The 22,764-nt window shown below is 48.1% G+C and overlaps 1 protein-coding gene across 2 annotated transcripts in view; it reads right to left on the bottom strand.

Moving 5' to 3' along the window:
• LOC139407399 (sushi domain containing 6) overlaps window positions 1–22,764 on the bottom strand; it is a 67,731-nt gene that overhangs the window by 10,252 nt on the left and 34,715 nt on the right. For both annotated transcript variants that reach the window (XR_011634095.1, XM_071151148.1), the window contains exon 3: window positions 7,190–7,384. Coding sequence is in view for 1 of the 2 variants with exons in the window: in XM_071151148.1 (XP_071007249.1) it covers window positions 7,190–7,384 (195 nt within the window). In the remaining variant the exon portion in view is untranslated. The remainder of the gene's footprint in view (window positions 1–7,189; window positions 7,385–22,764) is intronic.

Here is a 22,764-nt window from a genome sequence, read left to right as displayed (position 1 = left end):
GTACTGAGCAAATGTCAAATTGGCTTTTTACCAAATTACCGTACAACAGACCATGTATTCACCCTGCACTCCCTAATTGACAACCAAACAAACCAAAACAAAGGCAAAGTCTTCTCATGCTTTGTTGATTTCAAAAAAGCCTTCGACTCAATCTGGCATGAGGGTCTGCTATACAAACTGATGGAAAGTGGTGTTGGGGGTAAAACATACGACATTATAAAATCCATGTACACAAACAACAAGTGTGCGGTTAAAATTGGCAAAAAACACACACATTTATTCACACAGGGTCGTGGGGTGAGACAGGGATGCAGCTTAAGCCCCACCCTCTTCAACATATATATCAACGAATTGGCGCGGGCACTAGAAAAGTCTGCAGCACCCGGCCTCCCCCTGCTAGAATCCGAAGTCAAATGTCTGCTGTTTGCCGATGATCTGGTGCTTCTGTCACCAACCAAGAAGGGCCTACAGCAGCACCTAGATCTTATGCACAGATTCTGTCAGACCTGGGCCCTGACAGTAAATCTCAGTAAGACCAAAATAATGGTGTTCCAAAAAAGGTCCAGTCACCAGGACCACAAATACAAATTCAATCTAGACACTGTTGCCCTAGAGCACACAAAAAACTATACATACCTTGGCCTAAACATCAGCGCCACAGGTAACTTCCACAAAGCTGTGAACGATCTGAGAGACAAGGCAAGAAGGGCATTCTATGCCATCAAAAGAAACAAATTTCAACATACCAATTAGGATTTGGCTAAAAATACTTGAATCAGTCATAGAGCCCATTGCCCTTTATGGTTGTGAGGTCTGGGGTCCGCTCACCAACCAAGACTTCACAAAAAGGGACAAACACCAAATTGAGACTCTGCACGCAGAATTCTGCAAAAATATCCTCTGTGTACAACGTAGAACACCAAATAATGCATGCAGAGCAGAATTAGGCCGATACCCACTAATTATCAAAATCCAGAAAAGAGCCGTTAAATTCTACAACCACCTAAAAGGAAGTGATTCACAAACCTTCCATAACAAAGCCATCACCTACAGAGAGATGAACCTGGAGAAGAGTCCCCTAAGCAAGCTGGTCCTGGGGCTCTGTTCACAAACACAAACACACCCTACAGAGCCCCAGGACAACAGCACAATTAGACCCAACCAAATCATGAGAAAACAAATAGAATAATTACTTGACACATTGGAAAGAATTAACAAAAAAACAGAGCAAACTAGAATGCTATTTGGCCCTAAACAGAGAGTACACAGCGGCAGAATACCTGACCACTGTGACTGACCCAAAATTAAGGAAAGCTTTGACTATGTACAGACTCAGTGAGCATAGCCTTGCTATTGAGAAAGGCCGCCGTAGGCAGACATGGCTCAAGAGAAGACAGGCTATGTGCTCACTGCCCACAAAATGAGGTGGAAACTGAGCTGCACTTCCTAACCTCCTGCCCAATGTATGACCATATTAGAGAGACATATTTCCCTCAGATTACACAGATCCACAAAGAATTCGAAAACAAATCCAAATTTGAAAAACTCCCATATCTACTGGGTGAAATTCCATAGTGTGCCATCACAGCAGCAAGATTTGTGACCTGTTGCCACGAGAAAAGGGCAACCAGTGAAGAACACACACCATTGTAAATACAACCCATATTTATGCTTATTTATTTTATCTTGTGTCCTTTAACCATTTGTACATTGTTAAAACACTGTATATATATATATATAATATGACATTTGTAATGTCTTTACTGTTTTGAAACCTCTGTATGTGTAATGTTTACTGTTAATTTTAGTTGTTTTTCACTTTATATATTCACTTTGTATGTTGTCTACCTCACTTGCTTTGGCAATGTTAACACATGTTTCCCATGCCAATAAAGCCCTTGAATTGAATTGAATTGACAGCAGTAGAGAGAGAGAGCCGTAGAGAGAGCAGTAGAGAGAGAGAGCGGTAGAGAGAGAGAGCAGTAGAGAGAGAGAGACAGCAGTAGAGAGAGAGCAGTAGAGAGGTAGAGAGAGACAGCAGCAGAAAGAGGTAGAGAGAGAGACAGCAGTAGAGAGAGAGCGGTAGAGAGAGCAGTAGAGAGAGACAGCAGTAAAGAGAGAGCAGGAGAGAGAGAGAGAAGTAGAAAGAGGTAGAGAGAGAGACAGCAGTAGAGAGAGAGCGGTAGAGAGAGCGAGCACGTCCCCATAAACACCTACAAGGACACCTACAGCTCTGTGGAACACTGGGTCTGTACATAGTCAATGGTAGGCTGAGAGGGGACTCTTTTGGTAGGTACACCTACAGTTCTGTCGAACACTGGGTCTGTACATTGTCAATGGTAGGCTGAGAGGGGACTCTTTTGGTAGGTACACCTACAGCTCATCCCTTGGCAGCAGCACTGTAGACTACTTCCTCACCGACCAAAACCCAGAGTCTCTCAGAGCCTTCACAGTCAGCCCACGAACACCTCTCTCAGACCACAGTAAAATCACAGTGTATCTGAGAAGAGCAGAACCCAACCATGAAGCATCACGGCCCAATAAATGACATGGTACAAAACAGGCCTATAGATAGATGCCTGTACTGTTTGCACTCCAACAAAAAGCAATTAGTAGCCAAAAAATACAATCTCTCCTGGACAACTTTTTAGCCTTAACATTCTCCAACAGCAATGAAGGTGTAAATTTGGCTGTTTGGAACATAAACTTTATATTTGACAAATTATCCTCCTTGGCTAATCTAAAAAACAAGATCAAACCAGAAATAACAGAAAATGTAAAATAGTTTGATAACGATTGCAGAACTCTAAGAAAGTAATTGAGAAATATATCTAATCAAAAACACAGAGAACCAGGCAACAACAATATACACCTTCAATATGGAGAAACACTGAAGCAACACAAACACACCCTGAGAACAAAGGAGGAAAACTACAGAAGAAGAATTATCAGAAAAACGACTCTCTGGTGCTGATGGTATTATAAATGAAATGATCAAATATACAGACCACAAATTCAAATGGGCTATACTCAAACTCTTCAACATTATCCTCACTGCAAGTATTTTCCCTGATATTGGGAACCAGGGATTGATCACACCAATTTGCATTAACAGCAACTTGGGGATAATTCTGAAGCCAGATTGGATTTCTAAAAAATGATCGTACAACAGACCACATTTACACCCTCCACGCTCTAATTGACAAACAAGTAAACCAAAACAAAGGCAAAATCTACTCGTGTTTGTAGACTTCAAGAAAGCATTTGATTCAATTTGGCACGAAGGTCTTTTTATTTTATTTTCCCCTTTTTCCCCCCAATTTCGTGGTATCCAATTGTTTTAGTAGCTACTATCTTGTCTCATCGCTACAACTCCCGTACGGGCTCGGGAGAGACGAAGGTTGAATGTCATGCGTCCTCCGATACACAACCCAACCAAGCCGCACTGCTTCTTAACACAGCGCGCATCCAACCCGGTAGCCAGCCGCACCAATGTGTGAGGAGGAAACACCGTGCACCTGGCAACCTTGGTTAGCGCGCACTGCGCCCGGCCCGCCACAGGAGTCACTGGTGCGCAATGAGACAAGGACATCCCTACCGACCAAGCCCTCCCTAACCCGGACGACGCTGCGCGTCTTTTTTTATAAACTAATAGAAAAGGGGTATTGGAGGGAAAACATATGTTATTAAATCAGTGTACACTAAAAACAAACGTGTGGTGAAAATTGGCAACAAACAAACAGACTTCTTCTCTCAGGGACGGGGAGTGAAACAGGGCTGCCCAATAAGTCCAACACTATTTAACATCTACATTAATGAATTGGCAAAAAACATTACTAGAATCGGAAGCACCTGGTATCACCCGACACAACACTGAAATCAAGTGTCTGCTGTACGCAGATGACCTGGTGCTGCTGTCTCCCACTTAGGAGGAATTACAGCAGCACCTAGATCGTCTTCACAGGTTCTGTCAGACCTGGGCTCTGACCGTTAACCCCAGGTTCTGTCAGACCTGGGCTCTGACCGTTAACCACAGGTTCTGCCAGACCTGGGCTCTGACCGTTAACCACAGGTTCTGCCAGACCTGGGCTCTGACCGTTAACCACAGGTTCTGCCAGACCTGGGCTCTGACCGTTAACCACAGGTTCTGCCAGACCTGGGCTCTGACCGTTAACCACAGGTTCTGTCAGACCTGGGCTCTGACCGTTAACCACAGGTTCTGTCAGACCTGGGCTCTGACCGTTAACCACAGGTTCTGTCAGACCTGGGCTCTGACCGTTAACCACAGGTTCTGTCAGACCTGGGCTCTGACCGTTAACCACAGGTTCTGTCAGACCTGGGCTCTGACCGTTAACCCCAGGTTCTGTCAGACCTGGGCTCTGACCGTTAACCCCAGGTTCTGTCAGACCTGGGCTCTGACCGTTAACCACAGGTTCTGTTAGACCTGGGCTCTGACCGTTAACCACAGGTTCCGTCAGACCTGGGCTCTGACCGTTAACCACAGGTTCTGTCAGACCTGGGTTCTGTCCGTTAACCACAGGTTCTGTCAGACCTGGGCTCTGACCGTTAACCAGAGGTTCTGTCAGACCTGGGCTCTGACCGTTAACCACAGGTTCTGTCAGACCTGGGCTCTGACCGTTAACCACAGGTTCTGTCAGACCTGGGCTCTGACCGTTAACCTAAAAAATAAACAAATATAATGACACTCCAAAAAAGGTCCGGAAATCAGGATGACAAATATAAATTCTATTTGGACACAGTTCTATTAGAACACACCAAAAACTACACATATCTAGGACTAAATATCAGCAACACAGGTAGCTTTAACATGGCTGTGAATGAGCTGAGAGACAAAGCAAGAAGAGCATTCTATGTCATTAAAAGGAACATTAACATAGAAATTCCAATTAGAATCTGGCTCAAAATGTTCCAATCAGTTATAGAACCAATTGCTCTATATGGCAGTGAAGTATGGGGTCCAATCTCTAATAATGAATTAACCAAATGGGACAAACATCAAATTGAAATAGTGCATGCAGAGTTTTGCAAGACTGTATTGCAAGTGCAAAGAAAAACTCAAAATAACGCATGTAGAGCAGAATTGGGCCAATACCCCCTTCCTCATTCGAATAGAAAAAAAGAGTCATCACATTTTAAACCATCTAAAAACAAGTGACCCCAAAACATTCCATCACACAGCTCTACAATGTCAAGAGATGAAACAAGAGAAGAGTCCCCTCAGCCAGCTGGTTCTGAGGCTGAGTTCACCAACCCAAACCAACCCCATAAAGCCTCAGGACAGCACTCAGAAAATCTGGCCCAACCAAATCATCACAAAACAAAAATAAAAATATATCACCTATTGGAAAGACACCACAAAAAAAACTTCAATGCTATTTGTCTCTAAACACAGTACATGGTGGCAGACTATCTGACCACTGTGACTGATAGAAAACTGAGGAAAACATTGACTAGGTACAGACTCAGTGAGAACAGTCTGGCTGTAGAGAGAGAGAGAGAAAGAGAAAAGAGAAAGGAGAGAGAGGAAAGAAAAAGGAGAGAGGAAAGAGAGAACAGTCTGGTCTACTACCAGGTCATGTGTCTTCTCAGTCATGTTGACACTGGTCTACTACCAGGTCATGTGTCTTCTCAGTCATGTTGACACTGGTCTACTACCAGGTCATGTGTCTTCTCAGTCATGATGACACTGGTCTACTACCAGGTCATGTGTCTTCTCAGTCATGTTGACACTGGTCTACTACCAGGTCATGTGTCTTCTCAGTCATGATGACACTGGTCTACTACCAGGTCATGTGTCTTCTCAGTCATGTTGACACTGGTCTACTACCAGGTCATGTGTCTTCTCAGTCATGATGACACTGGTCTACTACCAGGTCATGTGTCTTCTCAGTCATGTTGACACTAGTCTACTACCAGGTCATGTGTCTTCTCAGTCATGTTGACACTGGTCTACTACCAGGTCATGTGTCTTCTCAGTCATGTTGACACTGGTCTACTACCAGGTCATGTGTCTTCTCAGTCATGTTGACACTGGTCTACTACCAGGTCATGTGTCCTCTCAGTCATGTTGACACTGGTCTACTACCAGGTCATGTGTCTTCTCAGTCATGTTGACACTGGTCTACTACCAGGTCATGTGTCTTCTCAGTCATGTTGACACTGGTCTACTACCAGGTCATGTGTCTTCTCAGTCATGTTGACACTGGTCTACTACCAGGTCATGTGTCTTCTCAGTCATGTTGACACTGGTCTACTACCAGGTCATGTGTCTTCTCAGTCATGTTGACACTGGTCTACTACCATTGCTTTAATGTATTGTTATTCTCATTAATATTGTTGTTGTAGTTGTTGTTAATGGTAATCCCATGTCCACAACTACTATTATTATTGCTGTTGATCCCACCATTTATTCATATATAAAAATATATATTTTTTATTTTTCTAGATGTATACTTTGACAATGTGAGTAATAATGAAAAGAGAGAGTGAGATGAAAGAGAGAAAGAGAAAAGAGAGAGAGAGAGGAAACAGAGAGAGAGAGAGAGAGAGAGGAAAGAGAGAGAGAGAGAGAGGAAAGAGAGAAAGAGAAAAGAGAGAGAGGAAAGAGAGAGAGAGAGAGAGGAAAGAGAGAGAGAGGAAAGAGAGAGAGAGGAAACAGAGAGAGAGAGAGAGAGAAAGAGAAAAGAGAAAGGAGAGAGAGGAAAGAAAAAGGAGAGAGGAAAGAGAGAGAGAGAGGGGGGGAAGAGAGATGAAAGAGAAAAGAGAGAGAGGAAAGAGAAAAGAGAGAGGAAAGAGAAAAGAGAGAGGAAAGAGAGAGGAAAGAGAAAAGAGAGAGAGGAAAGAGAGAGAGAGAGAGGAAAGAGAGAGAGAGGAAAGAGAGAGAGAGAGAGGAAAGAGAGAGAGAGGAAAGAGAGAGAGAGGAAAGAGAGAGAGAGGAAACAGAGAGAGAGAGAGAGAGAGAAAGAGAAAAGAGAAAGGAGAGAGAGGAAAGAGAAAAGAGAGAGAGGAAAGAGAGAGAGAAAGAGGTAAAGAGAGCGAGAAGTCAGATAACTATTCTAATCAATGCAGAAAGCCAGTAAGATTCTTCAGAACAAGTACTGGTGTGTGTGTGTCCATCTACTAACCACCAGCGTGTATGACAGTGTGTGTGTGTGTGTGTGTTGCTAACCATTAGTGCTGATGCAGCGTAGAGGCAGGCGGGACCATGTCCCAGCGGTGGTACAGGTGATGGTGGTGGGTCCATCGGGGGCGTAGCCCGGCTCACAGCCATAGGACAGCAGGGTACCAGGAGGGAAGGAGCCTCGGTTCGCCTCCGTCTGGTTCACCAGCTCCCCATGCTGTACAGCCAGAGGCTGAGGGCATCCTAAAGGAGACAGAGGGGTTACTTTCATATTAGCGGTTTAGATTTGAGAGGCGAGAGGATAAGCGTCTCTGCGGAAGGAAGAGCACCGGTGACGAGACATCTCATGGATCGGAAATATGTTGAGACTGCGGCATTCACACCAGAAACAGGGATTAGGTTAGTCTGAACGTCTGCTGTCACCTAAAATGTCTGCGAGGACTCCTTCTCTCCTGGTTAATATCTCTATAGTCTTGGTCGTAACAAAAAGGACTGGTGGCTCACTGAAGAAGAGAGGAAGGGAGTTACAGCACTATAAGCCACTCAAAGACGTGTGTGTGTGTGTGTGTGTGTGTGTGTGTGTGTGACTGAGACCGAGAGACAAAGAGAGAGAGTGAGAGTTTCCACTTCCCAGCACAGTAAAAGGAAGGGAACATGACTTCTCTGAATGTGTGCCAGTACCTTCCCACTGCGCCGACCATACACACCTGCCCGACCTGCCTACCACACACACCTGCCGACCCCACACACACACACCTGTCTACCCCACACACACACCTGCCTACCCCACACACACACCTGCCTACCCCACACACACACCTGCCTACCCCCACACACACCTGCCTACCCCCACACACACCTGCCTACCCCCACACACACCTGCCTACCCCACACACACCTGCCTACCCCACACACACCTGCCTACCCCCACACACACACCTGCCTACCCCACACACACACCTGCCTACCCCACACACACACACCTGCCTACCCCACACACACACACCTGCCTACCCCACACACACACACCTGCCTACCCCACACACACACCTGCCTACCCCACACACACACCTGCCTACCCCACACACACACACCTGCCTACCCCACACACACACACCTGCCTACCCCCCACACACACACCTGCCTACCCCACACACACCTGCCTACCCCACACACACCTGCCTACCCCCACACACACCTGCCTACCCCCACACACACCTGCCTACCCCCACACACCTGCTGACCACACACACACACACCTGCCGACCACACACACACGCACCTGCCGACCACACACACACGCACCTGCCGACCACACACACACCTGCCGACCACACACACACCTGCCGACCACACACACACACCTGCCGACCACACACACACCTGCCGACCACACACACACACCTGCCGACCACACACACACACCTGCCGACCACACACACACACCTGCCGACCACACACACACACCTGCCGACCACACACACACACACACACCTGCCGACCACACACACACACCTGCCGACCACACACACCTGCCTCACTAGAACATGGTGAGAAAAGTGATATTCTACCACCTACCATTCCGACGGTAAACTAGCATCCCAGACACTGACCGTGTTTATCTTCAGGACTAACGACAGCGTGGTCTCAGTGATTTGACGGACTGTATGTGGCAGGATAAGCTGACATTTACACAGTTTAAACCAGCGAGACGGACATTGTGTCAAGTACAGCCGCAGGCACCTCTTTGAAGTCAATATAGAATATATTGTCTAAACAACATTCCTTCCAGAATGACTATCTTCAGTCGGAGAGAGAGAGACTTTTGTTCCCATTCTGTCTGAGGCCGAGCTGTTTAGGTATCTTTCTGCCCTGGATGGCACAAATAGACGGTGTGTGTGTGTGTGTTGCTCCTCCATGGTCCATCTTCCTTTCTTATCTCCAGGGGGAGGTGCCTTGCTCAAAGGGCACACCTAGTCGGCTCGGGGATTCAAACCGGTGACCATTCGGTGACTGGCCCAACGCTCTTAAAAACGCTCGGCTACCTGCCGCCCGTCTCCTTCCTCTTGTGACAATTGACTGAATAATCGTCCGATCTTTAAGAGAGTCTTCATAATGTGGTCTGGTGGATGATTAGCCGATGACCAAATGCCGCAGGCCAGCGGGACACAAACAGCCAGAGGACTGCGTGTCTGTGCTCGACTGCGTGTGAGAGGTCAACAGAGGACAACCAGCACAACAAGAAGCTGCAGCGATAAATCCCAGGGAAGAAGCAAGCCTGGCTTCGATTTGGCAGCTACAGCTTTACTACATAACCTCACACCATCAAATTATTTTCTCACTTAAAACTTGACGTGTTGCCAAGGGGACTGACTGTAACGAATAACAATTCTAGTCTGCCAAACGGGATGATGATGATTTTACTACAGTTAACAAACAACCTTGAGAAGTCACAGGCAGATGATTTTTGAAAAAGCATGTGACACGAGGAGTAGTGTTATCCTTGCTAGTAGAAAACTCTACTATTGTCCTCGCTGCTTTAACAAGGTGTTGAAAGACATACATCTAATAGACATACATCTGCTAGAACGTCACGAGTATGAAACAAACTAGTACATTATCACCACTGGCTGGCTATAATTCATTAAGTCTAGTGTCTCTAGTACATCATCAAATCAAATGTATTTATATAGCCCTTCTTACATCAGCTGATATCTCAAAGTGCTGTACAGAAACCCAGCCTAAAACCCCAAACAGCAAGCAATGCAGGTGTAGAAGCAACACGGTGGCTAGGAAAAAACTCCCTAGAAAGGCCAAAACCTAGGAAGAAACCTAGAGAGGAACAAGGCTATGAGGGGTGGCCAGTCCTCTTCTGGCTGTGCCGGGTGGAGATTATAACAGAACATGGCCAAGATGTTCAAATGTTCATAAATGACCAGCATGGTCCAATAATAATAATAATCACAGTAGTTGTCGAGGGTGCAACAAGTCAGCACCTCAGGAGTAAATGTCAGTTGGCTTTTCATAGCCAATCATTCAGAGTATCTCTACCGCTCCTGCTGTCTCTAGAGAGATGAAAACAGCAGGTCTGGGACAGGTAGCACGTCCGGTGAACACTGGCTGGCTATAATTCATTAAGTCTCTAGTACAAGCACATTTAGATAGCCTAATCATTCTAAAAGTCACTGAATAGAGAGAAGAGAGTGAGGAAAGACGTGAAAGAGAGGAGAGACGTGAGAGCCCCCTCCACCTCTCTCCCCTCCTCCTCTATCCCCCATCCCTCCACCTCTCTCCCACCCTCCATTTCCCTCTCTCCCCTCCTCCATCCCTCCGCTTCCCACCTCCATCCCTCTGCCTCCCTCTCCCCCATCCCTCCATCTCTCCTCCTCTATCCCCCATTCCTCCCCCTCCCTCTTTCTTCTCCTCCCACAATCACCCCCCACCTTCATCCCTCTCCCATCTCTATCCCCCCCACCTCCCTCTCCCATCCCCCCCACCTCCCTCTCCCATCCCCCGCCTTCCCTTTCTGCTCCTCCTACAATCACCCCCCACCTCCATCCCTCTCCCATCTCTATCCCCCCCACCTCCCTCTCCCATCCCACGCTTCCCTCTCTGCTCCTCCCACTCACCCCCCCACCTCCATCCCTCTTCCCTCTACCCCCCACCTTCTCCATCCCTCCGTTTCCCTCTCTCCCCCCTCTCTCCCCCTCCTCCTTCTCGGTATGAATGTTAGCCTGCTTAGCTGATAATCAGGGTAAATAGTGTAGGTAGGAACGTTAGCCTGCTTAGCTGATAATCAGGGTAAATAATGTAGGTAGGAATGTTAGCCTGCTTAGCTGATAATCAGGGTAAATAGTGTAGGTAGGAATGTTAGCCTGCTTAGCTGATAATCAGGGTAAATAGTGTAAGTAGGAACGTTAGCCTGCTTAGCTGATAATCAGGGTAAATAGTGTAGGTAGGAACGTTAGCCTGCTTAGCTGATAATCAGGGTAAATAGTGTAGGTAGGAATGTTAGCCTGCTTAGCTGATAATCAGGGTAAATAGTGTAGGTAGGAATGTTAGCCTGCTTAGCTGATAATCAGGGTAAATAGTGTAGGTAGGAATGTTAGCCTGCTTAGCTGTTCCATGTTGCTTTAGCTCATTTAAAGCAGTCGCTACATCCATTTTGGACTTAATGATATGTATCCAGTGACTCTTAAAGAATATAACTTATAAATGCCTCATGAGCTTAGTTCAACTGTCAGAACCCAAAATATAAGCTTGTTTTACTCCAATGTTTGTAAACAATGTCAATGTAAAAACACACACTATAAAGTCTGAAATCATGGTTAAAACTACACTTGATTAATATAATGGATGGTCAGTCCTTGCAACCATAGCTCTCTCTATCTACGCATTTAAGAGTGGTTTGATTTCTCGAGCCCCTTTTCAACCACCCCTTTAAGAATCACTCGGTCCATTGTGAGAGTCTAATACCCTAGTGTCTGATGGGACTTCAAAATAAAAGCACACTTTGTTATTGTTTCAACCGCCCCTTTAAGAATCACTCGGTCCATTGTGAGAGTCTAATACCCTAGTGTCTGATGGGACTTCAAAATAAAAGCACACTTTGTTATTGTTTCAACCGCCCCTTTAAGAATCACTCGGTCCATTGTGAGAGTCTAATACCCTAGTGTCTGATGGGACTTCAAAATAAAAGCACACTTTGTTATTGTTTCAACCGCCCCTTTAAGAATCACTCGGTCCATTGTGAGAGTCTAATACCCTAGTGTCTGATGGGACTTCAAAATAAAAGCACACTTTGTTATTGTTTCAACCGCCCCTTTAAGAATCACTCGGTCCATTGTGAGAGTCTAATACCCTAGTGTCTGATGGGACTTCAAAATAAAAGCACACTTTGTTATTGTTTCAACCGCCCCTTTAAGAATCACTCGGTCCATTGTGAGAGTCTAATACCCTAGTGTCTGATGGGACTTCAGAATAAAAGAGCACTGTATCATTCATTTAGTGGGTTCCAACGGGTCCTATGGAGAGAGAGGCGGGGTTAAAATCCTCTCTCCACCCATCTGTCACCAATAACAATGAGCTGAAAAAGAGAGAAAGAGAGAGAGAGAGAGAGAGAAGACCGAGAGAGGAAGGGACTGGGAGGGTCTTAGTCGGCTCCGGTAAATATCCTTCATTACAAGCTGCTGGGGGCCAACTCAGATCACATTATTAAAGTAATGCAGCTGCTGAGAGGCTACGGCAGGACAATAGACACCCAGAGAGAGAGATGGGGGGGGGGGTGGAGTGAGAGAGAGAGAGATGGGGGGGGGGGTGGAGTGAGAGAGAGAGAGATGGGGGGGGGGGGGGGTGAGAGAGAGAGAGAGATGGGGGTGGGATGGAGAGAGAGAGAGAGAGATGGGGGTGGGATGGAGAGAGAGAAAGAGAGAAAAATAGAGAGAGAGAAATGTAGAGAGAGAGAGAGAGAGCGAGAGAGAAAGAAAGAAATAGAGAGAGAGAGGATTAGACTAAAGACTGTCAATAGAGCCAACCCCTCTAGTCTACTGTCAATAGAGCCAACCCCTCTAGTCTACTGTCAATAGAGCCAACCCCTCTAGTCTACTGTCAATAGAGCCAACCCCTCTAGTCTACTGTCAATAGAGCCAACCCCTCAGCTTCTGTTCCTTTCCAGCAGTCTCGTGTAATGAGTTTAGCGCTCTGATAATGCCGGTTTGACTCAAATCCCTGGATTAGAGAGAGATAAAGGGAGGCATGGGAACACAACAAAACACCATCCACCCACTCCAACCTAACAACAACAAAAGACTAACAAAGCAACCAAAACATATTTACCAACCCAGGGAGAGGGGTTGGCTCTATTGACAGTAGACTAGAGAGGTTGGCTCTATTGACAGTAGACTAGAGAGGTAGGCTCTATTGACAGTAGACTAGAGGGGTTGGCTCTATTGACAGTAGACTAGAGAGGTTGGCTCTATTGACAGTAGTCTAGAGGGGTTGGCTCTATTGACAGTAGACTAGAGGCTGAGGGGGTTGGCTTTATTGACATTAGACTAGAGGCTGAGGGGGTTGGCTCTATTGACAGTAGACTAGAGGCTGAGGGGGTTGGCTCTATTGACAGTAGACTAGAGGCTGAGGGGGTTGGCTCTATTGACAGTAGACTAGAGGCTGAGGGGGTTGGCTCTATTGACAGTAGACTAGAGGCTGAGGGGGTTGGCTCTATTGACAGTAGACTAGAGGCTGAGGGGGTTGGCTCTATAGACAGTAGACTAGAGGCTTAAAAAGATAAGAGGAAGATGAAAGGGTATATAACAAAGTATTGAGATGAACTTTTGTTATTGACCAAATACTTATTTTCCACCATAATTCATTAAAAATCCTACAATATGATTTTCTGGAATTTTTTCCCCTCATTTTGTCTGTCATAGTTGAAGTGTACCTATGATGAAAATGACAGCCCTCTCTCATATTTTTAAGTGGGAGAACTTGCACAATTGGTGGCTGACTAAATACTTTTTTGCCCCACTGTACATGCATCATGATCTGTATGTCATTGTGTCAGTCTGGGGGAAACACTGCATGGAACCTTTCCTCTTCAGTACCTCACATCTCTCTCCCCTCCTCTCCCTCCCAGGAAGAGATGTGTGATGTAGTTTAGACATCAGGTCTGTAATTATTAGTAATCAAACTAATAATTACAGACCTGGGATTAGTTTCAAATGGTTTGTCAAATTATATCAAATGCAAATAAAGAAAAAAATAATTTAAAAAACAATAAAAACAACATTTGAACTAGAGACAAGCAGTTTTCTTCGCTGTAAAGCTACAAGCATACCTGTCGCAAAGCTGTTCTTCCCCTCCCAGAGGCTGCGTGACAGAGAACTTGCAAAGCCTACTCAGACAGGCCTGTGCTTCTGGTTCAACCAGGCGAGGAAATGATACAACTTTCCCCTCGCTGCTCCAACGTATAACATGTACAAATGTAACAACTGGAGACTCATCAGGGTCTGCATCCCCGCTCGCCACCACGGCTAAATTATATTTTAAAAACTGACGGGAGGAATAGATGAGTGAGGGCTGAGTGAGGGCTGAGTGAGGGCTGAGTGAGGACTGAGTGAGGACTGAGTGAGGACTGAGTGGGGGCTGAGTGGGGGCTGAGTGGGGGCTGAGTGGGGGCTGAGTGGGGGCTGAGTGGGGGCTGAGTGAGGGCTGAGTGAGGGCTGAGTGAGGGCTGAGTGAGGACTGAGTGAGGACTGAGTGAGGGCTGAGTGGGGGCTGAGTGGGGGCTGAGTGGGGGCTGAGTGGGGGCTGAGTGGGGGCTGAGTGGGGGCTGGTAGGTGAAGTGGACATTATTGGACCGGTGCATACAAGAGACTAGTTGCTGTTACTTAAATGTTTTAACTGAATTCATGAACAGAACTGGATGTATAAACATTTTATAAAACAGGTACCATCTGGTTCTTTAAAATTACCGTGGTTCCGGTATATTACCGTGGTTCCGGTATATTACCGAGGTACCGGTATATTACTGTGGTTCCGGTATATTACCGTAGTTCCGGTATATTACCGAGGTACCGGTCGGTATATTACCGTGGTTCCGGTCTATTACCAAAATTCTGGTATATTACCGAGGTACCGGTATATTGCAGAGGTTCCGGTATATTGCCGAGGTACCGGTATATTGCAGAGGTTCCGGTATATTGCCGAGGTACCAGTGTATTACCATAGTTCCGGTATATTACCATAGTTCCGGTATATTACCGAGGTTCCGGTATATTGCCGAGGTTCCGGTATATTACCGAGGTTCCGGTATACATAGTTAGACCTCCTGAGGGTTGACTGGCTCAAAGTAGAGGAGAGATTGACTGCATCACTACTTGTCTTTGTGATTGCCGTGTTAGAGCCCTGATCTGTCTGTTTAAACTCCTAGCACACAGCTCAGACACCCCACTAGACGACATGCCACCAGGGGTCTCTTCAACAGTCCCCGTGTCCAGAACAGACTCTGGGTACTACACAGAGTACTACACAGAGTACTACACAGAGTACTACACAGAGTACTACACAGAGTACTACACAGAGCCATGGAACTCCTCCACATCAAGTAAATCAAGTGAGCAGTAAAATCTGATTTAAAAACAGATAAAACAACCCCTCATGACAACATGGACTGTTCACACACACACACACACACACTTGTCCTCCCCGTGGGGATCAAACCCACAGCCCTAGCATTGCAAGCTCCATGCTCTACCAACTGAGATACACGGGACACCATTGTAATATCGTAACACTTTAACTGTACATGAAATCATTTATTGTATTTTTTTTAACCTTTATTTAACTAGGCAAGTCAGCTAAGAACAAATTCTTATTTTCAATGACGGCCTAGGAACAGTGGGTTAACTGCCTTGTTCAAGGGCAGAATGACAGATTTGTACCTTGTCAGCTCGGGAGTTTGAACTTGCAACCTTCCGGTTACTAGTCCAACACTCTAACCACCAGGCTACCCTGCCGCCCGGGCTATGATGTCGGGATCATCAACTAGATTCAGCCGCGGGACATTTTTTTTCTTCTTGAGTGGCTGGTCAGGGGGCCGGGAACATAATTACAACTAATTTTGTTGCCTGCAAACTGACCACAATAAGCACAAACAGATATAACGTTTGACTAAAACATACTCATTTCAAACCTCAGACTGCAGCTGGGGCCTGAGTCATGAGTCTGAAGGGGGTCTGTAGCTGAGAGACAGAGACAGAGACAGATAGACAGGGAGGAAGGGAGGGAAGCGGACAGACAGGGAGGAAGGGAGGGAAGCGGACAGACAGGGAGGAAGGGAGGGAAGCGGACAGACAGGGAGGAAGGGAGGGAAGCGGACAGACAGGGAGGAAGGGAGGGAAGCGGACAGACAGGGAGGAAGGGAGGGAAGCGGACAGACAGGGAGGAAGGGAGGGAAGCAGACAGACAGGGAGGAAGGGAGGGAAGCAGACAGACAGGGAGGAAGGGAGGGAAGCAGACAGACAGGGAGGAAGGGAGGGAAGCAGACAGACAGGGAGGAAGGGAGGGAAGCAGACAGACAGGGAGGAAGGGAGGGAAGCAGACAGACAGGGAGGAAGGGAGGGAAGCAGACAGACAGGGAGGAAGGGAGGGAAGCAGACAGACAGGGAGGAAGGGAGGGAAGCAGACAGACAGGGAGGAAGGGAGGGAAGCAGACAGACAGGGAGGAAGGGAGGGAAGCAGACAGACAGGGAGGAAGGGAGGGAAGCAGACAGACAGGGAGGAAGGGAGGGAAGCAGACAGACAGGGAGGAAGGGAGGGAAGCAGACAGACAGGGAGGAAGGGAGGGAAGCAGACAGACAGGGAGGAAGGGAGGGAAGCAGACAGACAGGGAGGAAGGGAGGGAAGCAGACAGACAGACAGACAGACAGACAGACAGACAGACAGAAGGAGAGCTGGTGGCTTAATATACTCTAGAAAGGCAGAGAAAGGTATGAAGGGAGAGAGAAAGAGAGCGAGAGATTGAGCAATTGAAAAAGGAACATGCTGTGGGGTGAAAGTCATGCTCCTTACAGACAGGCCGATGTATCCCTAGGGAGAGAGGAGTCAGTGAGGGATTATGGGGGAGAAGGCAGCACGTCTGAGCGCACTGACACAGACCAGTCAGTCTGGCTGCCAGACAACGAAGGGTGGTGTGTGTGTGAAACCTAGTCGGTGTGTGTTAGGTTGAGCTCTGTGTGTGTGTGTGTGTGTGTGTGTGTGTGTACACTAGGGATCTGACTATGGAAAAACAATACAATTTGTTTTCCGTTAAAACTATACTAGAGAAATGACTAAAATTCCAGATGAATTCACAGTGCAGCTGCACTGCTACCAGAGACGGTTTGGGTCTCACCTTACGTCCCCTTTCAGATGTACCTTCACTACCATTACTGACTCCTCAATTCACCTCCCAGTGGCCATTTCCTTCTCATTTAACTTCTCAAAGTATTACAGGACTTCGCTGCTGTCGCTGGCCTCTCTCTTGACATTTTTACCCAATGTTAACGACCATGACGTAGTGGTGGGAGAGTCAACTGCCAAAATAATTGATCACCTGACTCCTTGCACTTGGCAAAGCAATTCCTGTAATTCATGAAATGATGATACATTAAGTCTAACAAGTCGCGACACATACTTTAAGAAAGGCTGGGCTAGGATATTCTACACGCAACAGACTTGAACACACACTTGCATCATTTGTGAAGAGAAAGAGCAAGCGAGCTAGCGTGAGGGAGAGAGCGGAGGGCGCAGGCAGAAGGAACCGTGAGCATATGTCTTGGTAATGTGTGTGTATGTGGACGTTAGGGGGTTTAAACGTTAAAAAGAAACTAGGATCCTTAACCGTAAAAAAAATAATAATAATGTTTGCATGCCTCGCAAATGACCCCCAAATAGCCTAAAGTAAAGCCTCTTCCTCTCTGGTTTAATTTAAATGACAACTTTCCCCAGGCCTTTATAGCATATCGTCTAGTTCGACTTTAAACGCAGAACATAATGTTTTGTGATAACTGCATTGCGATTTTACATTTGGTGGGAAAATATCGTTTTTCAGTTAGGGATTTTTCTTACAGTTAAGGATCCCAATTTTGTTGAATGTTTAAACATTCATCACCCCCTCACCCACATACACAAACATAGACACACAATCTTCCTTCCCCTGTTAGTCTAGTCATTGTTTGACCTCCCAACAACAGCTGTTTGTCAGGACCACAGTTGAAAAGGGAACCAGGCTATATAAAGTCATTGAGCTGTAGGATTCTGGGATTGTTCTACGGAAGTAAGAACATGTTCCAGAGAATTCTAATTTCCACTGTCAGCTCTCTCCCGCCCTTCCGTCACACACACACACACACTCCAGCCCTGCTCATCACACACACACACTCCCGCCCTTCCATTACACACACACACACTCCAGCCCTGCTCATCACACACACACACACACACACTCCAGCCCTGCTCATCACACACACACACACTCCAGCCCTGCTCATCACACACACACACAGCTCATCAAACACACACTAGAGGTCTAAGCAGGACTGATTTATTCATCCCGCTGCCGCCTTTCATACCACTGGCTGTCACCTGGTCCCGACCCAACCGCAGTCCTGCCACGTTATTTCAGGTATATATGTGACACAGCTCACCTGCCAGGCATGGGCCTAGCAATTTTACACCCTATTGGCAATATGCACAAAAACAACCTAAGAACTAGGTTAAATTACTAGAGAATCTCACCGTGGCCCATTATATTAGGCTATCGGTATTCCTGGGCTATAATCAGCAGATAGGACACAGCCTACCTTTTAGGAGGACGATTTGAGGACAGAGACAAAAAATAAAAAAATAAAAATTGTATTTGAAATGAAAAACTGCCATGTGATTCGCCGCCCGTGCATAGGCTGCCTACTCGGTTTCATTGAGGCCACACAAATACGAGATCTCACAGGCCCTCCCTTTATAACGCTGAAATGAACAATGCGTTTTAACTAGGAGGCCAGCCACCTGTCTGTATTGCAGTCTATTGTCTCCTTTCACTACAGAAGATCACTGAGCAGGCTGACGCTGAATAGGAGAGACGACTGAACTATCTACCGAGGTCGATTATGGATGAGAGGTCAAGGGCTTCCCTATAGTCGGGCTGACCCGCTATCTAAAAACACAGGCACGCACACACACTTTCTAGGAGCAGATGGGCATGGTACGTTTGGGTAGTGGGGAACAGAAAGAACAGGGAAAGCCCCCCCCCCCCCCCGGCCAGCTGGAAGGCAGACATTTCTTACTCTCAGCTCCAAACAAAGAGAGCAGCCTATGTCATACCAGACCCCTCCCCCCAACACAGAGACCAGAGCGTGACAGACCCCTTCACAAATTACACCTCTGCTGTTCAGTTTCAGCTGTTTTGTTCAACACACTGCATTCCATTACACTGCATGTTCAAAACACCCAAAACTGTCTGTTCGCGAGTTACCGGGCGCCTGTTCGAGAGTTGCCAGGCGGCTGTTCGAGAGTTGCCAGGCGGCTGTTCGAGAGTTGCCAGGCGGCTGTTCGAGAGTTGCCAGGCGGCTGTTCGAGAGTTGCCAGGCGGCTGTTCGAGAGTTGCCAGGCGGCTGTTCGAGAGTTACCAGGCGGCTGTTCGCGAGTTACCAGGCGGCTGTTCGCGAGTTACCAGGCGGCTGTTCGAGAGTTACCAGGCGGCTGTTCGAGAGTTACCAGGCGGCTGTTCGAGAGTTACCAGGCGGCTGTTCGAGAGTTACCAGGCGGCTGTTCGAGAGTTGCCAGGCGGCTGTTCGAGAGTTGCCAGGCGGCTGTTCGAGAGTTGCCAGGCGGCTGTTCGAGAGTTGCCAGGCGGCTGTTCGAGAGTTGCCAGGCGGCTGTTCGAGAGTTACCAGGCGGCTGTTCGAGAGTTGCCAGGCGGCTGTTCGAGAGTTGCCAGGCGGCTGTTCGAGAGTTGCCAGGCGGCTGTTCGAGAGTTGCCAGGCGGCTGTTCGAGAGTTGCCAGGCGGCTGTTCGAGAGTTGCCAGGCGGCTGTTCGAGAGTTGCCAGGCGGCTGTTCGCGAGTTACCAGGCGGCTGTTCGCGAGTTACCAGGCGGCTGTTCGCGAGTTACCAGGCGGCTGTTCGAGAGTTACCAGGCGGCTGTTCGAGAGTTACCAGGCGGCTGTTCGAGAGTTACCAGGCGGCTGTTCGAGAGTTACCAGGCGGCTGTTCGAGAGTTGCCAGGCGGCTGTTCGAGAGTTGCCAGGCGGCTGTTCGAGAGTTGCCAGGCGGCTGTTCGAGAGTTGCCAGGCGGCTGTTCGAGAGTTGCCAGGCGGCTGTTCGAGAGTTGCCAGGCGGCTGTTCGAGAGTTGCCAGGCGGCTGTTCGCGAGTTACCAGGCGGCTGTTCGCGAGTTACCAGGCGGCTGTTCGCGAGTTACCAGGCGGCTGTTCGAGAGTTACCAGGCGGCTGTTCGAGAGTTACCAGGCGGCTGTTCGAGAGTTACCAGGCGGCTGTTCGAGAGTTACCAGGCGGCTGTTCGAGAGTTACCAGGCGGCTGTTCGAGAGTTACCAGGCGGCTGTTCGAGAGTTACCAGGCGGCTGTTCGAGAGTTACCAGGCGGCTGTTCGAGAGTTACCAGGCGGCTGTTCGAGAGTTACCAGGCGGCTGTTCGAGAGTTACCAGGCGGCTGTTCGAGAGTTACCAGGCGGCTGTTCGAGAGTTACCAGGCGGCTGTTCGAGAGTTACCAGGCGGCTGTTCGAGAGTTACCAGGCGGCTGTTCGAGAGTTAACAGGCGGCTGTTCGAGAGTTAACAGGCGGCTGTTCGAGAGTTACCAGGCAGCTGAACAGTTCAACATATCATGTGCTAGATTAATAGGTCAGCTAAGCGAAGCTTAATCATTTATTCGGGTGTTATTCTGAACAGCATGTGAGGCTGTGTAGGGTCGTTTAGTGGCAGTATCTGCCTGGGGGGCCAGAGTAGGTTCTGACGTCTCTGCGTAGGGTCGTTTAGTGGCAGTATCTGTCTGGGGGGCCAGAGTAGGTTCTGACGTCTCTGCGTAGGGTCGTTTAGTGGCAGTATCTGTCTGGGGGGCCAGAGTAGGTTCTGATGTCTCTGTGTGGGGCCGGTTAGTGGCAGTATCGGTCTGGGGGGGGGGGGGGGGGCACAGGGGAGAATGTCCCTGGGGAGCTCAAAAGGGGTTGACAGTGACACACGATCTGCTATCTACAAGCTGGCCTCACACTGCAACAGTTGGTGTGCGTTTCTGTGTGCGTGTCTGTGTGCGTGTCTGTGTGCGTGTCTGTGTGCGTTTCTGTGTGCGTTTCTGTGTGCGTGTCTGTGTGCGTTGCTCTGTGTGTGTTTCTGTGCGCGTGTGTGTTCGTGTCTGCGTGCGCGTCTGCGTGCGCGTCTGCGTGCGTCTGCGTGCGGGCCGTTGATGGATCCTCCAGTGTAACTGTCATCCAGACTCTGACCCTGCCTGACCTTTCTCTGTTACTAAATATGGACCTAACAATGAGGTCAGACTCTGGCTTCACTTCTTCCCCAACTTCCTTTGGCAATGTAAATACAAATATATATTTGCCCCATGCCAATAAAGCCCTTTAAATGGAATTTAATTGAGAAAGATGAAATGGGGTCATTTGTTTAGGACAGTTAAACATAGTAATGTCAGCCTGTTATCTAAATGAGCACAAAGTCCTCTTCTCTACCATGCTGGACATAAGTATGGAACGCACGCACGCACGCACACACACACACACACACACACACACACACACACACACACACACACACACACACACACACACACACACACACACACACACACACACACACACACACACACACACACACACACACACACACACACACACACACACACACACACGAGAGAGAGAGAGAGAGAGAGACGTTTGTTTAATGATTTTTAGTTGCCTTGGCAAAGTAAATATGGAATGTCAACAGCATCTATAATGTTGCCATTATATCTAGGATGCTGGCCATTTGTCTAGCTGAGTGTTACAGTATGCATCATACATACAAGATGGTGATGAATGGTCCATGGCATCATTAGGCCGGGTCAACTCTGCATTAGTGTGGCGTTAGACTACGATGTGTCCTGATGCGCACCAGTCTGGCTGTCAGTTCGTGCTCGAGGGGCAACTTCCTCCTCCATCCTACACCCTCGTAGTCAGGCAGCCATGTTGGGAGATAAGCCTGGTCACGTTGGTAAAGTGGCCACACCTTGTCTCACCCCCCCTGCTCTGACATTCACAAAGCTTCACTACAGAGAGCTGGCTCGTCATTCATCACCCATTGACTAAGGTCAGTGACAGGTTAACTAACAACACTGCTTCAGTGTGGTTGTAAACAGTGGACCTTAGACCTTCCTCTTTCCTAGCTGTAGAAAGTGAAGAGAGAGAAGTTAAACACACTCCGGAGGTTGTAAGGAGAAAACACACCTGAGCTGAGAAAAGAGAAGTCAAAACACAAGAGTCGTAATCCCCCGCAAACAGCACAAAACAGAAACTGAACACACACAAAAGAAACTAAGCAAGTGCTAAAACACAGACAGACAGACAGACAGACACAGAGAGAGAGACACACACAGAGCCACACACACACAGAGCCACACACACACTCCACTCTCACTAATGACTTTGCAGTGATCTAGCTGAATGTGGGCTCCGTCCAACTCCAACACCCTGCTCAAACATTTCTTTGTCCTCACATTTCAGCAGAAGCAGCATACTGGTTTACTCCTTTTCTCCTCCCTGAGCAGGGCAGGCTGGAGGGGCTGAGCCTGGAGGGGCTGAGCCTGGAGGGGCTGAGCCTGGAGGGGCTGTGCCTGGAGGGGCTGTGCCTGGAGGGGCTGAGCCTGGAGGGGCTGAGCCTGGAGGGGCTGAGCCTGGAGGGGCTGAGCCTGGAGGGGCTGAGCCTGGAGGGGCTGAGCCTGGAGGGGCTGGGCCTGGAGGGGCTGAGCCTGGAGGGGCTGAGCCTGGAGGGGCTGAGCATGGAGGGGCTGAGCCTGGAGGGGCTGAGCCTGGAGGGGCTGGCCTGGAGGGGCTGAGCCTGGAGGGGCTGACTAACAGGTCTTTAGGGGG

Source organism: Oncorhynchus clarkii, chromosome 4 (genome assembly GCF_045791955.1).
Source record: "Oncorhynchus clarkii lewisi isolate Uvic-CL-2024 chromosome 4, UVic_Ocla_1.0, whole genome shotgun sequence".
Lineage (NCBI taxonomy): Eukaryota > Metazoa > Chordata > Actinopteri > Salmoniformes > Salmonidae > Oncorhynchus > Oncorhynchus clarkii.
The sequence above is the reverse complement of the archived record's forward strand: the minus strand, read 5'-3'. Positions and strand labels throughout refer to the sequence as shown.